This window comes from Leptodactylus fuscus, chromosome 5, assembly GCF_031893055.1.
Source record: "Leptodactylus fuscus isolate aLepFus1 chromosome 5, aLepFus1.hap2, whole genome shotgun sequence".
NCBI lineage: Eukaryota > Metazoa > Chordata > Amphibia > Anura > Leptodactylidae > Leptodactylus > Leptodactylus fuscus.
Window position 1 is genome coordinate 191,396,885 of NC_134269.1, and position 17,729 is coordinate 191,414,613.

The window sequence follows — 17,729 nt, forward strand, 5'->3', positions numbered from 1 at the left end:
ATTGGGAATACAAATACCCTCATTTCTTGCTACTGCCATATAGTGCCAGTGTCTGACTGGGAATTCAAAGAATATATTGGGGTTACGTGCACCCACAATTTTTACTACTGGTATACAGTGCCATTGTCTGACTGGGAATTCAAAGAGTATATTGGGAATACAAATACCCTCATTTCTTGCTACTGCCATATAGTGCCAGTGTCTGACTGGGAATTCAAAGAATATATTGGGGTTACGTGCACCCACAATTTTTACTACTGGTATACAGTGCCAATTTCTAACTAGGAATTCAAAATGCGCAAGGCTCCCGGAAAGGGACGTGGACGAGGCCGTGGGCGAGGTCGGGGGAATGGTTCTGGGGAGCAAGGTAGCAGTGAAGCCACAGGGCGTCCCGTGCCTACTCCTGTGGGGCAGCAAGCATTGCGCCACTCCACAGTGCCAGGGTTGCTTGCCACATTAACTAAACTGCAGGGTACAAACCTTAGTAGGCCCGAGAACCAGGAACAGGTCTTGCAATGGCTGTCAGAGAACGCTTACAGCACATTGTCCAGCAGCCAGTCAGACTCTGCCTCCTCTCCTCCTATTACCCAACAGTCTTGTCTTCCTTCCTCCCAAAATTCCGAAGCTTTACAGAACAATAACCCAAACTGTCCCTGCTCCCCAGAGCTGTTCTCCGCTCCTTTCATTGTCCCTCAACCTGCCTCTCCACGTCACGATTCCACGAACCTAACAGAGGAGCATCTGTGTCCAGATGCTCAAACACTAGAGTCTCCTCCATCTCCGTTCGATTTGGTGGTGGATGACCAGCAACCCACCCTCATCGACGATGATGTGACGCAGTTGCCGTCAGGGCATCCAGTTGACTGGCGCATTGTGCGGGAGGAGGAGATGAGACAGGAGTTGGAAGAGGAAGTGGTGGATGATGAGGACACTGACCCGACCTGGACAGGGGGGATGTCAAGCGGGGAAAGTAGTGTGGATGTTGAGGCAGGTGCAGCACCAAAAAGGGTAGCTAGAGGCAGAGGCAGAGGTCAGCAGCTTAGGCGAAGCCAGGCCACACCCGGAATCTCCCAAGATGTTCCAGTTCGTACCCAGCCCCGAAAAACTCCCACCTCGAGGGCACGTTTCTCGAAGGTGTGGAGTTTTTTCAAGGAATGCGCCGAGGACAGATATAGTGTTGTCTGCACAATTTGCCTCTCGAAATTGATTAGGGGCTCTGAGAAGAGCAACCTGTCCACCACTTCAATGCGCCGTCATTTGGAATCCAAGCACTGGAATCAGTGGCAGGCAGCAACGGCAGGACAAAGGCCGCCTGCCGTTCACGCCACTGCCACTGCCTCTGCCTCTGCCTCTGCCACTGCCACTGCTGACTGTGCTGGCGATGCACTCCAGAGGACGAGCCAGGACACCACTTCATCTGCCTCCGCCACTTTGTTGACTTCTACCTCATCCTCCCCTGGTCCTGTCTTATCTCCTTCTCCTGCACCATCAAAGGCACCATCAGGCGTTTCTTTACAACAACCCACCATCTCTCAGACATTGGAGCGGCGGCAGAAATACACTGCTAACCACCCACACGCGCAAGCCTTGAACGCCAACATCGCTAAACTGCTGGCCCAGGAGATGTTGGCGTTCCGGCTTGTTGAAACTCCCGCCTTCCTGGACCTGATGGCAACTGCGGCACCTCGCTATGCCGTCCCTAGCCGTCACTACTTCTCCCGGTGTGCCGTCCCCGCCTTGCACCAGCACGTGTCACTCAACATCAGGCGGGCCCTTAGTTCCGCGCTTTGCACAAAGGTCCACTTGACCACCGACGCGTGGACAAGTGCATGCGGACAGGGACGCTACATTTCACTGACGGCACACTGGGTGAATGTAGTTGAGGCTGGGACTGCTTCCCAAACTGGCCCGGTGTACCTCGTCTCCCCGCCTAACATTCCTGGCAGGGACACGAGAAGAACACCCCCCTCCTCCTCCTCCTCTACCGCCTCCTCCTCCGCCACCGCCTCCTCCTCCGCCACCGCCTCCTCCTCCGCTGTTAGATTGACCCCAGCTACGAGTTGGAAACGTTGCAGCACTGGCGTTGGTAGACGTCAGCAGGCTGTGCTGAAGCTGATCAGCTTGGGGGACAGACAGCACACTGCCTCCGAGGTGAGGGATGCCCTCCTCGATGAGACGGCAATATGGTTTGAGCCGCTGCACCTGGGCCCAGGCATGGTCGTTTGTGATAACGGCCGGAACCTGGTAGCAGCTCTGGAGCTTGCCGGACTCCAACATGTTCCATGCCTGGCCCACGTCTTCAACCTAGTGGTGCAACGTTTCCTAAAGAGCTACCCCAATGTTCCAGAGCTACTGGTGAAAGTGCGGCGCATGTGCGCCCACTTTCGCAAGTCGACAGTAGCCGCTGCTAGCTTAAAATCTCTCCAGCAACGCCTGCATGTGCCACAACACCGGCTTTTGTGCGACGTCCCCACACGCTGGAACTCAACGTTTCAGATGTTGAATAGAGTGGTTGAGCAGCAGAGACCTTTGATGGAATACCAGCTACAAAACCCTAGGGTGCCACAAAGTCAGCTGCCTCAGTTTCACATCCATGAGTGGCCATGGATGAGAGACCTTTGTGACATCCTACGGGTCTTTGAGGAGTCCACAAGGAGGGTGAGCTCTGAGGATGCGATGGTGAGCCTTACAATCCCGCTCTTGTGTGTTCTGAGAGAATCCCTGATTGACATCAGGGATAACTCAGATCACACAGAGGAGTTAGGGATAGCATCCGATCCGTCACAGCTGGAGAGTAGGTCCACACATCTGTCCGCTTCACTGCGTTTAATGGAGGAGGAGGAGGAGGAGGAGGAGGAAGAAGAGTTGTCCGATGATGTGATGGTGATACAGGAGGCTTCCGGGCAACTTCGAATCGTCCCATTGTTGCAGCGCGGATGGGTAGACATGGAGGATGAGGAGGAAATGGAGATTGAACTTTCCGGTGGGGCCAGAGGAGTCATGCCAACTAACACTGTGGCAGACATGGCTGAGTTCATGTTGGGGTGCTTTACAACCGACAAGCGTATTGTCAAAATCATGGAGGACAACCAGTACTGGATCTTTGCTATCCTTGACCCCCGGTATAAAAACAACATCTCGTCTTTTATTCCGGTAGAGGGGAGGGCCAATCGCATCAATGCTTGCCACAGGCAATTGGTGCAGAATATGATGGAGATGTTTCCAGCATGTGACAGTGGCGGCAGGGAGGGCAGTTCCTCCAGTAGGCAACCAAGTTCTCACCGGTCCACACAAACGAGGGGCACACTGTCTAAGGTCTGGGACACCTTGATGGCACCCCCTCGCCAAAGTGCCGCCACGGAGGGTCCTAGTGTCACCAGGCGTGAGAAGTATAGGCGCATGTTGCGGGAATACCTTTCCGACCACAGCCCTGTCCTCTCCGACCCCTCTGCGCCCTACACGTATTGGGTGTCGAAGTTGGACCTGTGGCTTGAACTTGCCCTATATGCCTTGGAGGTGCTGTCCTGTCCTGCCGCCAGCGTCCTATCTGAGAGGGTGTTCAGTGCAGCCGGTGGCATCATCACTGACAAGCGCACCCGTCTGTCAGCTGAGAGTGCCGACCGGCTCACTTTGATAAAAATGAACCACCACTGGATAGAGCCTTCATTTTTGTGCCCACCTGTGTAAAGCACCCCAACATGAAACTCCATGTCTGTACTCAACCTCTCCAATTCCTCCGCATCCTCATACTCATCCACCATAAGCGTTGCACAATTCTGCTAATACTAGGCTCCCTCCAACATGATTTCCCCCAACTCTGCTGGTTAGAGGCTCCCTCCACCCTGATTTCCACCAACTCTGCTGGTTAGAGGCTCCCTCCACCCTGCTTTCCCACAACTCTGCTGGTTAGAGGCTCCTTCCACCATGAATTTGCCCAAACTGGGCTGTTTAGAGGCTCCCTCCACCATGAATTGGTCCAAACTGGGCTGGTTAGAGGCTCCCTCCACCATGAATTGGTCCAAACTGGGGTGGTTAGAGGCTCCCTCCACCATTAATTGGTCCAAACTGGGCTGGTTAGAGGCTCCCTCCACCATGAATTGGTCCAAACTGGGCTGGTTAGAGGCTCCCTCCACCATGAATTGGTCCAAACTGGGGTGGTTAGAGGCTCCCTCCACCATTAATTGGTCCAAACTGGGCTGGTTAGAGGCTCCCTCCACCATTAATTGGTCCAAACTGGGCTGGTTAGAGGCTCCCTCCACCATGAATTTGCCCAAACTGGGCTGTTTAGAGGCTCCCTCCACCATTAATTGGTCCAAACTGGGCTGGTTAGAGGCTCCCTCCACAATTAATTGGTCCAAACTGGGCTAATTAGAGGCTCCCTCCACCATGAATTGGTCCAAACTGGGTTTTTTAGAGGCTCCCTCCACCATGAATTTGCCCAAACTGGGCTGTTTAGAGGCTCCCTCCACCATGAATTGGTCCAAACTGGGCTGGTTAGAGGCTCCCTCCACCATGAATTTCCCAAAACTTGGCTGTTTAGAGGCTCCCTCCACCATTAATTGGTCCAAACTGGGCTGGTTAGAGGCTCCCTCCACCATGAATTGGTCCAAACTGGGGTTTTTAGAGGCTCCCTCCACCATGAATTGGTCCAAACTTGGCTGTTTAGAGGCTCCCTCCACCATGAATTGGTCCAAACTGGGCTGGTTAGAGGCTCCCTCCACCATGAATTGGTCCAAACTGGGTTTTTTAGAGGCTCCCTCCACCATGAATTTGCCCAAACTGGGCTGTTTAGAGGCTCCCTCCACCATGAATTGGTCCAAACTGGGTTTTTTAGAGGCTCCCTCCACCATGAATTGGTCCAAACTGGGCTGGTTAGAGGCTCCCTCCACCATGAATTGGTCCAAACTGGGGTGGTTAGAGGCTCCCTCCACCATTAATTGGTCCAAACTGGGCTGGTTAGAGGCTCCCTCCACCATTAATTGGTCCAAACTGGGCTGGTTAGAGGCTCCCTCCACCATGAATTTGCCCAAACTGGGCTGTTTAGAGGCTCCCTCCACCATTAATTGGTCCAAACTGGGCTGGTTAGAGGCTCCCTCCACAATTAATTGGTCCAAACTGGGCTAATTAGAGGCTCCCTCCACCATGAATTGGTCCAAACTGGGTTTTTTAGAGGCTCCCTCCACCATGAATTTGCCCAAACTGGGCTGTTTAGAGGCTCCCTCCACCATGAATTGGTCCAAACTGGGCTGGTTAGAGGCTCCCTCCACCATGAATTTCCCAAAACTTGGCTGTTTAGAGGCTCCCTCCACCATTAATTGGTCCAAACTGGGCTGGTTAGAGGCTCCCTCCACCATGAATTGGTCCAAACTGGGCTGGTTAGAGGCTCCCTCCACCATTAATTGGTCCAAACTGGGCTGGTTAGAGGCTTCCTCCACCATGAATTTGCCCAAACTGGGCTGGTTAGAGGCTCCCTCCACCATGAATTGGTCCAAACTGGGTTTTTTAGAGGCTCCCTCCACCATGAATTTGCCCAAACTGGGCTGGTTAGAGGCTCCCTCCACCATGAATTGGTCCAAACTGGGCTGGTTAGAGGCTCCCTCCACCATGAATTTGCCCAAACTGGGCTGTTTAGAGGCTCCCTCCACCATTAATTGGTCCAAACTGGGCTGGTTAGAGGCTCCCTCCACCATGAATTTGCCCAAACTGGGCTGTTTAGAGGCTCCCTCCACCATGAATTGGTCCAAACTGGGTTTTTTAGAGGCTCCCTCCACCATGAATTGGTCCAAACTGGGCTGGTTAGAGGCTCCCTCCACCATGAATTTCCCAAAACTTGGCTGTTTAGAGGCTCCCTCCACCATGAATTGGTCCAAACTGGGCTGGTTAGAGGCTCCCTCCACCATGAATTTCCCAAAACTTGGCTGTTTAGAGGCTCCCTCCACCATGAATTGGTCCAAACTGGGCTGGTTAGAGGCTCCCTCCACCATTAATTGGTCCAAACTGGGCTGGTTAGAGGCTCCCTCCACCATGAATTGGTCCAAACTGGGTTTTTTAGAGGCTCCCTCCACCATGAATTTGCCCAAACTGGGCTGTTTAGAGGCTCCCTCCACCATGAATTGGTTCAAACTGGGCTGGTTAGAGGCTCCCTCCACCATTAATTGGTCCAAACTGGGCTGGTTAGAGGCTCCCTCCACCATTAATTGGTCCAAACTGGGCTGGTTAGAGGCTCCCTCCACCATGAATTTGCCCAAACTGGGCTGGTTAGAGGCTCCCTCCACCATGAATTGGTCCAAACTGGGTTTTTTAGAGGCTCCCTCCACCATGAATTTGCCCAAACTGGGCTGGTTAGAGGCTCCCTCCACCATGAATTGGTCCAAACTGGGGTTTTTAGAGGCTCCCTCCACCATGAATTTGCCCAAACTGGGGTGTTTAGAGGCTCCCTCCACCATGAATTTGCCCAAACTCTGCTGGTTAGAGGCTCAATCCACCCTGATTTTCAAAACAAATGTTGGTGCCAACCTCAACTTACTACAAGGGCCAAATTCACTGCTGGTGACAAGCTCTCCTCACTGCAAGTGCCAAATACACATGTTTCAAGGTGTTTTCCTACTGTCAGAGAGGTGGTATTGAGTGTGTAAAGTGTGTAGTTGTTAGGCTGTGATGTTGGGGTAATAGAGGGTCTTTGGTGTGTTAGATGCCCCCAGACATGCTTCCCCTGCTGTCCCAGTGTCATTCCAGAGGTGTTGGCATCATTTCCTGGGGTGTCATAGTGGACTTGGTGACCCTCCAGACACGGATTTGGGTTTCCCCCTTAACGAGTATCTGTTCCCCATAGACTATAATGGGGTTCGAAACCCGTTCGAACACACGAACATTGAGCGGCTGTTCGAATCGAATTTCGAACCTCGAACATTTTAGTGTTCGCTCATCTCTATAAATAACCATTGATAACAACGATATTTCACATAAAACTGGTTAAATCCTACAAGTTAATAGTCCTGGGGGCCAAACATTACCACAAGTTAAAGGTCATTGGAGAGCAACTCCATGAGACATCAGTTTCATGTTCACTTTCCTTCTTATACATACAGTGAAACCTCAGCCAACTTCTTTGAAGGGACCTCCATAGCCAGTACACATTTTCCGTGATGGTTTTTTAGTTTTCCATACTGGCCATCTTCTTGGAGAAGAACACATCTCTAGAAGACAACTTTTTCATGCAATTTTGGGTGGTCATCTCAAAGAGGTTTTTCTCTAGAAGTGAATGGGAAAACATATCTACCCCAGAATGCTCTCATAGACTGTGCTAAATTTAGTCATAGCTCTAGATCAGAACTATTGACGGGTGGTCATGTGGATTATGGGGAGGAAGCATGAGGCTTGTGCTCAAGGATTTCCCTCAACTTGGTCACTCTCACCCAAACTTCCCTGATGCCAACAGGTAAACCAATCCAGCCAAAACTAGGCAGCCATGCATTCTTCTAGCTCAGGGGTAGGGAACGTACAGCTCTCCAGCTGTTGCAAGACTACAACTCCCAGAATGCATACTTGCTCTGCTGTTCTTGGAACTCCCATGGAAGAGAATGGAGCATGTTGGGAGTTGTAGTTTCACAGCAGCTGGAGAGCCGAAGGTTCCCTACCCCTGTTCTAGCTCTTTCTTTTTAGGTTTAAAGGTATTCACATTAACATTGTAGGGCCAGACTACCAGATAAAACAATAAAATGGATCCATCTAATGACAGATATAACAGATCCCACTGGATCCTACTGACTAAAATGGGTCCATCAAGTATCCATTATTTTCTCCCTACATCATTAGACAAAAAAATTGGATTTGCAGGGGTTTTTTTTGTCTTTGATTTTAGATGGGCTCCATGTAGCACTGATGTCATCAAAGATTTCAATGTATCCTAAGGGAGTTGTGGGCTCGATTGTCTTCATGGCTCCCATACAATGTTGTAAAAAGTTCATGTACGTTTTACAGTTATTAAGAGATTGGCTATGGGTAACATCTTGATCTTCTCCATCCCCCGTCCAACACCCTGATGTTAGATTCACATTAGCCCTGGGGAACCTGTCTTTTGGATCTGCCAGGGGACCTGAACGATGGAGAGTCGGACCACTAAAACAGGGGTTACACATGGTCACTGGCGTATTGGGGTTTGCCAGGTGTCCACTGCTTTAAATTTTTCAATTTCTCCATGCGGTCCTTTTCTCACCAATTTTCAGTGGTTTCTGCAATGGAGACTCAGCACAGGTTTAAACCCAGCCTGAGGTGAATTTGGGTATGCATTGACCAATGCAAAATGTAGGGGAAAAATAATAATGCGATTGTTGGTCTCCATACTGATGGCAGCACATCAATGAAGACATCTGGTGCCAACAATATGCAAACTGTTTGGGCACAAATTGTATTAATGTTCATTTGCCCCAATGCAGTTTACATTGGCTTATATAAAAGCCCCTTTAGAGCGCTGATCTACTTGTTAAATGCATCGCTGCTTGTCCGAACATCTGTCTTATATATCCAGAGTTAGACACCATGTCAAAATCAAGATATTCATTATGATATTATCAGTATGGAGTTTATGGAACAATCTCAAATTGACTATTTGTCAAAAACAATGATATGGTTGTGGTTGATGGGCTTTTGTGTCCTCTTGGACGCTAAATAAAAATCTGCTTCTAGTTACATCTTTAGAAGATATTTTATATATTTTATATTTTTTGGAAAAATATTTACTTAGAAATGTTCGGTCTATCAGAATAAGACTTGAAGCTCTATGGCAAGGGATTAAACATTGGCCGGGATTAAACACACATTAAACTATTACATTTCGGTAACATGTGTATGCCAGGTGCAGGGAACATTTTGTAGAAAATATGCATAGAAATTTCTAGGCAGGAAGGTAAATAAAAAGTAATTTCATGTGTCCACCTACGGAATACTGTCTTGAGTTAAGAGATCAAACAGATTTGTTGACATTACAGTAACAAAAATCCATCGCCTGGTGGTCTCATGTTACTGAACTAGTAACCGATATACTATGTGACGAGTAAAAGATGCTCCTGCTAAGATTATATTGGTTCTGTATGTGGGTTTATATGAATTTTATCTATTACATTACAAATATAGTATATGATAGGAATGTCTAACCGATTGTTCAGCACTCCCACAAAACCCCAGAATTGGTCACTTGTGCCAGTCCACACCACGAGGATGTCATCAATATATGTCCTCTGGATAAAAAAACCTCCTGTAGCCTCCTGGTTTCTTGTAGTTGGAATATTGGGCAATATAATGATAATGAGTCGAGAAAACTATGTACAGATGTGCATGGATATTTTGTCTCTACCAGAAAACTATAGGATATTAACCACTGACCTGATTCCACAGTATTCCATCAAGCTGCATAATATCTTAACTGAGGGGAGAGATAGTAGCTTGATCTCAAGAGGGGAATTTGACTATATGTGTCCGGGTCTCCACGTCTGGCTATCTTCTACTGCCTCCCCAGGGTGCATAATGGTTATCCACCATTGAGAGGGTGTCCTATTATCTTGGGCATCGGCAGACTATAAGAAGGAGCGAGTACATACGTTGATCAGATCTTACGTCCTATTGTCCTCGCCCTGCCGTCGTATGTCCGTGACACCATGGACATCCTCTGGCACCTTGAGGAAATGCAAGTGAGAGAGGATACCTTACTGGCAAGTCTAGACGTGGAGGCCCTTTATAGTTCTATCCCCCATGAGTTGGGTGTTGGGTCAGTTGAACATTTTCTGAACAAGAGAGGCAATCAGTTGGTACTGCACAACGACTTTGTCATTCGGTTTCTTATGTTTATCCTGATAATGAATTTGTTCACATTCAATCGGCGTTTTTTTCATCAAGAGCAGGGGACTGCCATAGGCAGCCCTGCGGTTCCCACCTACATGAATTTGTATCTAGGGTGGTGTGAGCAACACCTTGTGTTTTTGGAGCCATGGGAGGAGTGGATGCGGCACATCCTCCTATGGCTACAAATTATTGATAACATCCTCGTGGTGTGGACTACCACAAGTGACCAATTTTGGGGATTTGTGGGAGTGCTGAATGATAATCGTGAATGTCTAACCTAGTAGAAGTTCTGGTTTAGTCACTTCAAGGTCTACAAAAGACTTTTCAATGACATTTTCATTCATGTAAATAGTATTGGTATGGATGGTAATAACAGAACCGTCCCTAAGAATATTTTGTCAGTGTTCATGTTAAATTGTCAAGGCACTATATTCTTCACGTGAAGCCACAACTTCAAGTTCTGTACCTGATGAATAAGGCACAGACTTCTCCCCGTGAAGAAAAAGGCTCCAAGTTCTTCACCCGAAGAATAAAGCTCCAAGTTTTGAAGAAAAAGGTTCTAGGTTCCTCACGAGAGGAGCATGACTAAATTCTCTTGATAAACTAGAATACAAGTTCTTCAGTTGTAGAACAAAGCACCAAGTTCCTCACCTGAAGAACAAAGCTCCACATTCTCCACCTGAAGAACAAAGCCAACTCAGTGGTTAGCACTGTAACCTTGCTGTGCTGGAGTCCTAGACTTGAATTTGACCAAGGACAACATCTGCAAGGGTTTGTAAGTTATCCCTGTGTTTGTGTAGGTTTCCTTCAGATTGGTTACCTGCCTACAAAGTCCCCCGGAGTCATCATGATAGCAAATGTAGATTGTGAGCCCTATATGGGACACTGACCCACAAGGTCTGTAAAGAGATGTGGAATATGTTGGCTCTTTACATGCAAGCAAAATAAATCTCTACCAAAAGAACACGACTCAAAATTTCTGTTCTGAGTGGACAATGCTATGATTAGTCTCAATGGTAAGAACAGATACCGTGTTTCCCCGATAGTAAGACACCCCCGATAGTAAGACGTAGTGGGACTTTTGGGGGGTGGGCTAATGTAAGACATACCCCGAAAGTAAGACGTAGCTCGGGTAGTCAGTGACTATAAACAAGTGACATTACCGGACTGCCGCACGGACTGCCGCACTGTCTGCCGCATGGGGAGGCTGGAGCTGTGTAATGTTGATGGGACGGGCCTGAGAGAGGACGTGACGTAATGCAGCACCGAGCCAATCAGAGATCGGCTAGTCCCGGAGCGACGGCAGAGAGGCGTGGTCGTGTCGCTTCATGGGTACTGTGAAGAGCGTGTGGTAAAGATGGAGCAGGGCTGGGGGGGTGAGGTGAGCAGAGGACGGGCAGGAGCCTGAGGGGATGGCCGGGACTGGAGGAGTCACGAGAGCTGATACCGGTATGTAAGAAGGGGGTGGATAGCTGGAGTGCGGCCTGCGCTGTTATTGCATTGTTGCTTTAGGTGTCGCATGGTGAGGTCATAAGGGCGCAGCAGGAACCACGTGCGGTGATTTCTACAGGTGACATGTAAACTATGTATTACCCCCTATAAACTGGCTGCACAGTGTGAATACAGATCTGATACTTCTGAACCATTTTTTACCAATAAAAGACAATATAAGACCCCGAAAGTAAGACATAGTGGGACTTTTGGGGGTAAAAAGAATGTAGGACACTGTCTTACTTTCGGGAAAACACGGTAAAATCAGAGTCTCATAGTACAGTCAATCCAGGTTATACTTTGTTTGATATTTTTATAAATAGTATTTTTAGGTGGAGAATCTCTGAAAAGAATTGTTTGTGGGATCATACCAGGCAGAATCTCATCCACATCCATATCAATAGATCACTGGGTCCACCAACTACCTCAAATGTACAGTAAATATTGGAAAGCCAATAGCCTAAGGCAGTGCTAATTCTTGTAAATACTTGCAATTAGACGTCTAAGCATCTTCCCACCCACTTCACTAAGAAGCTGCCGACTGGAAGACCAACAAAGACTAGTTATATACGGTAATTATTTTTAGCACCCTATGGTTGGCATATGGGGAGCCAATCACCTTCACTAAAAAATGTGAGTGGTTTACTGTATGGAGGATGCTATTACCTACTAAATTGGAATGCATGCTATCAACTGTAGCATATATTGGCCCACATTTGCTACGACACCTTGTATGCTATTTATTTAGGAATCATTCTCATAACTGAGTATATCTGAATTTTTGAGATGTATCCCATAGGCGTTGGCCAGAATGTGGAACGCACTTCTGTTTTTCTAGCAACTGGATGTTTTCAATATCCAATAAAAATACAGAGAAATACTACTTCCAGGGTCATGACTTGAAGTTGACTTGGTATTGAGCAATCTGATGCTTGAATCTCTGAACTCTACTCTACATACATTTTACGACTTCAAATGAAAAGCTTGTGTTAGATGAACACACTGAAAAAAATGAAAGTCTCAGATAGAAGAACAATTGATTTCTGTTACATAGAGACAAGTCCTCAGTGAAGTTAATACTAATAAATCTACCCAGGATATATGTTAACATACTGATTTTTCTATGAATGCATTGGCAAATAATAGATCCTTGATGGAACCATATCTCAGGCCCAAAGAGAAGGTGGTCTAGTGCCAGCCATTTGCCTTATTTCACATAATTAGTTGAACTTAACATCAGGGGGTCTGAATTCTTATTTACAGTGAAATTATCAGATGAAATACCTGACTCTATATGACAATAGGATATAATAATGGGAAAGAAGCTGAGCTCAGTTATATATACATTTATATGATAGAGGAAGAGAAAGAAGCTGAGCTGTGTAATGTGTGTGTTTATATGATAGAGGAGAGAAGCTGAGCTCTGTGATATATAGGGTTATATGATAGAGGAGAGAAGCTGAGCTCTGTGATATATAGGTTTATATGATAGAGGAGAGAAGCTGAGCTCTGTGATATATAGGTTTATATGATAGAGGAGAGAAGCTGAGCTCTGTGATATATAGGTTTATATGATAGAGGAGAGAAGCTGAGCTCTGTGATATATAGGTTTATATGATAGAGGAGAGAAGCTGAGCTCTGTGATATATAGGGTTATATGATAGAGGAGAGAAGCTGAGCTCTGTGATATATAGGGTTATAGGGTAGAAGGAGAGAAGCTGAGCTCTGTGATATATAAGGTTATAGGATAGAGGGAGAGAAGCTGATCTATGTGATATATAGGGTTATAGGATAGAGGAGAAAAGCTGAGCTCTGTGATATATAGGGTTATAGGGTAGAAGGACAGAAGCTGAGCTATGTGATATATAGGTATATATGATAGAGGAGAGAAGCTGAGCTCTGTGATATATAGGATTATATGATAGAGGAAAGAAGCTGAGCTCTGTGATTTATAAGGTTATATGATAGAGGGAGAGAAGCTGAGCTCTGTGATATATAGGATTATATGATAGAGGGAGAGAAGCTGATCTATGTGATATATAGGGTTATAGGATAGAGGGAGAGAAGCTGAGCTATGTGATATATAGGGTTATATGATAGAGGAGAGAAGCTGAGCTCTGTGATATATAGGGTTTATATGATAGAGGAAGAGAAGCTGAGCTATCTGATATATACAGTAGGTCTATAACTCTATATATCACAGAGCTCAGCTTCATCTCCTCTATCATACCCTGTACTCAGATAGGAGAGCTCTAGTGTTATATTTTGTGAGGATCTCAAGGTTATATATATCTGGATTTTAGTAATTGAACTTACACATTCTCCTTGACTGTTGTACAGAAGACACCACTTTGGTGTTTGGCACAATTTTCCATTGAAGGTCATTTTCATGTGTCTTGATAGGAACAGGATCCAATTTCACAGGAACTTCAGCTTGCTTAATGTCTTCTTCATTTTCAATATTTCCATCTTTAGTAAAGCCATTTGTAGGCTCATTGGGTTCTTCTTCAACTATTGCCCAGACAGCTGTTGTAACTTCTACAACCTGGTTGTTCTCCTTAGCTTCTCCATCATTATTATTTTCCACCTCGGGGGACTCATCTGAAGTATTATTCCAAGATTCATGCCCAACTGCATTCTGATCCATGAATCCACATGGAAGGCCATGAGCTGCTATCGGCCCACCTATGGTGCTCTGTGACACTGTACTGGACTTCAGCATCATGGCTTCTTCCTATCAAATGCCTTTCTTTGCTAGAAGATTTACCAATGAGGAATCCTTAAGGAGCTCTTCCACATTGTCTTCCAAGCTCAACTACAAATGGTGAACAGGTCACCTTTATAGGGACGTATTATAGGATTTCTTCAGTAACCAGGCAGTTACAGAGACTCTTCGTCCATATATATATTTTGGGCTACTTCATTATTTTCCACTAAGATAGGCTACCATTAACAATTCATAAAGCAGTTTGCAAATGTAATTAATGTTTTTGGAGATAGGGCGGAAGAAGTTACACGTAACCGGCAGTCCTCCTAAGGAAACAGTGACTTAAAAACAAATCTATGGAGGTTGGCCACTAATGGACAGCGGTTCCTGTCGCTTTAGCACTGCTTGGCATTCTTGCTTCTTCCTCTTTTCACAGTTTTTCCTTTCCTGTGTCCTAAAATGAAATACAATTCAACAGATTATTATAAAACATTAACCCTTTAAAGAGCTGTTCTACAAATTTCAGAGTGATGGTGTTTTAGCAACGTCAAATAACTTAGTATTTAAAATCATGTTCCCCCGTTTTTCTCTCCTAACTATGCCCTAGCTCAGGTTCTCCACAGATTACATGGATAACCATTCATCTACTGAAGGCCACTTCTCTGGCTAACCTTCCCAGCAAAGCAAACTGGATCCAATCCGTCCCCAAACTTCTCACGGTCACATTTTAGCTTGTTTGGTACCATTGGTACCCTATCAGAATATGTACACATGTGTGGTGTGTATATAGATACAGAATTAATTATCTGAACCAATGCTGTGAAAGACAACAAAGATCACCCATGATCCCATGAGCTTCATAGTACGAAAAAACCTACAGCACGAGAAGGTTTATTTAGATGTTAAGACCTATAAAATTAGACAAGAATTGACTCCAAAAACTTTGTGAAATTAAATAAAAAAGTAAAATTTCCATATATTTACTTTTAACAAAATCAATGTTTTTATTTAAAACCATTATACACCAGCGGTAAACTATATGGGGTCCAAAATGATGAAAACTTGGAGCCTGAGTGGTTTAAAGGCCCTTCTGCCAGGTAAGAAGACACCAGTACAACAGATGGAACATGGAAGGGGGTGTTAAAGACTTTGCAATGGGGCCCAGGAGCATACACTTATGCCCCTGGGTATACAGCTATCAAGGAACAAAGAACTGATGCCTTCAGACATGGAAGCTTTGAAGACCAAAGCTTTTTGCTACAAAATAAGACAACGCAACAGCAACATCATGGAAAAATTATCATGAAGAAAGGAATATGTTTGATATGGATTAAAATTCGATAATTGTGAAGAACAATTTCTCCGACTACTTTCATGCCTCAATCTGCAGATTTCTTCTCTGGCGTCTATTAAATTGTCTGTGAAAGTTGAGTCAGGAGAAGCTTTGATGCTTCTCAATTTCACCATGAACCGATCAGAGGTGTAGGAAATCTGACGGACTTTATGGTGTTTGTAGGAACAAGACTCCAATTTAGAAGAAGGAACCTTCAAAGCAAAGTAAACTCTAAATTCTCTATGATGGATGAATGGAAAATTGGCTACAGGTACATCATATGCTTATGAAATCCTTATTTTCAGTGGGCCGGAGAATGAGGTGAAACAATAGACGTTGTGAACTCAACATCTGAAGCCCCTTACATACCTCATTTTTCTAAACTTTTTTTTTCCAAATTGTATACAAAACTGATCCCTGGACTGTTCCAGAAATGTGTGTGAGCAAATGCGTCCTCTTTCGGCATGGTGATACATTACATTTACCGCTATTTGGTGGCCCTTTTTAAAAAGTCATATGACAGCTGTATACTTTCATAGGATTTGTGTTTAAGCCCAAAACCTCATAGATTGTAAGCCCTCGCGGGCAGGGCCTTCTACTCCATTGTGCCAGTCGGTCATTGTTAGTATTATATCTACCTGTATATTCTGTGTATTGTATGTAACCCCCAAATGTAAAGCACCATGGAATTAATGGTGCTACATAAATAAACAATAATAATAATAATAACAACCTCAAAAACAGTGTATCCTTAGGCCTCATGGTCATACTGTGTGCATTGTCTGTGTGATAGCTGTGTTTGTATAGCTAGTACAATGACCCAGTCATTTCTATGGACACATGGTCCAATGTATTTTCACTGCCCCGCTTATGGGGCCATGAGCCTGCGGCAGTGCCATCCGTGTGCCATCCGTGCTGTTTAACCAAGGCCCAGCTACACACATGGTGCATGTCACCTTAGGGTAAGGACACACATTCAGGTTTATTTATTAGGTTTTTGAAACCATAACCAGGAATGGATCATAAATGGTAAGAACCTAAAAAGAAACAGAAGGCGTTATTCTTCTTCAATCCACTCCCTATATTGGCTTCAATAACTACATTGACAAACCGGAACTTGTTTCCTTATCCTAACAGAGTTTGTCTAAGGTTAGAGAAAAGTGTGTGCTTAGGCCTAGGGACACATGGGCTGCAGGATTTTTGAGAAGCAGCAGTGTGAATTTAGAGTTAACAAAAAAAAAATCCAAAAACAATCGCAATGGGCTTTGATATTATTTACAAAAATTTTGCCATCTGGCTTGAGTTTACAATTCACATCAAGCCAGATGAGGCTTGGAGAGGAGACTGTGGAGGAGAAAGGTTCTCTCGACTTAAAGAGATCAAATGTGACTTTCACTTCCCCCCATTTTTTTTTCCCATTTTTTACACAGATGACATTGACTGCTTGTACAGTAATATAAATGATATATAAACAGCTTTCTCTGGGTAGAAACATAAGTGCTAACTAAAAAAACTGCAAGCTCCAAAGCAAAATCTGCAAGTAGGTTCCCACCTACCATGTGTCCTTTACAAGACGGGGGCCTTCTTATGTGATAGGTCAGTGGTTGGGTCCCACAAGACACCAGGATCTGGATGTAAAGGTTAAAGGGATTGGGGAGAATCCAAGAGGTGAGACCCCCACTAGGGTTGGAATATCCCTCCATTATACATGTTCTCTGGAATATTACCAAGTGCACATCTGGCCAACTGCAGACATATGATGGGATCCCACCAATGTAGTCAGTGACTAAACTCTTGTATAAACATGTGCTGGTCTTCGCCCTGGGAAATGATAATTGGCGCAGGTCAAGATACTTGCATTGAATTGGGCCTCATTCACTCTATTTTCCTGACTTGAAAGAAATTATTTGTGAATGTGTATATTTATACAGATGGCAAATTACATCGAGTGGACACAAGGGACGTCCTGGTCAGGTTACAATCCCTCTTATCCAGGAATGTCAATTATGTCAGGTCTACTTTACCATTTCTTCACTTACAACAACTTTATCCTGGCTGTAACCCCTTGTTTACCAGAGAGGACAATCTATGTATGGGCATATCTTGAGGGAATACTGAGGGTGCAGTCACACGAAGGCCCAATAGTTGGTCCATAAAGTGTCATTTCCCAATATGAAGAGACCATTAGTATGAATGATAAACTCTTCATGTATAATGTATCCCTCTGTCCATATCTATCTACAATATCTATCTAGCTACACAGCTCACCATATTCTATTATTTGTTGGTACTTTATATATTACTTATATAATCTAATATTGATCTACGTTTGTCTGTAAATCTAACATTGGTCTATCTACC

The 17,729-nt window shown here is 45.2% G+C and overlaps 1 protein-coding gene across 1 annotated transcript in view; it reads right to left on the minus strand.

The window, feature by feature from the left end:
• SYNPO (synaptopodin) overlaps nt 1-17,729 on the minus strand; it is a 91,005-nt gene that overhangs the window by 50,172 nt on the left and 23,104 nt on the right. The window contains exon 2 of the mRNA XM_075274950.1: nt 13,645-14,489. Within this exon, the coding sequence (XP_075131051.1) occupies nt 13,645-14,053 (409 nt within the window). The 5' untranslated portion in view covers nt 14,054-14,489. The remainder of the gene's footprint in view (nt 1-13,644; nt 14,490-17,729) is intronic.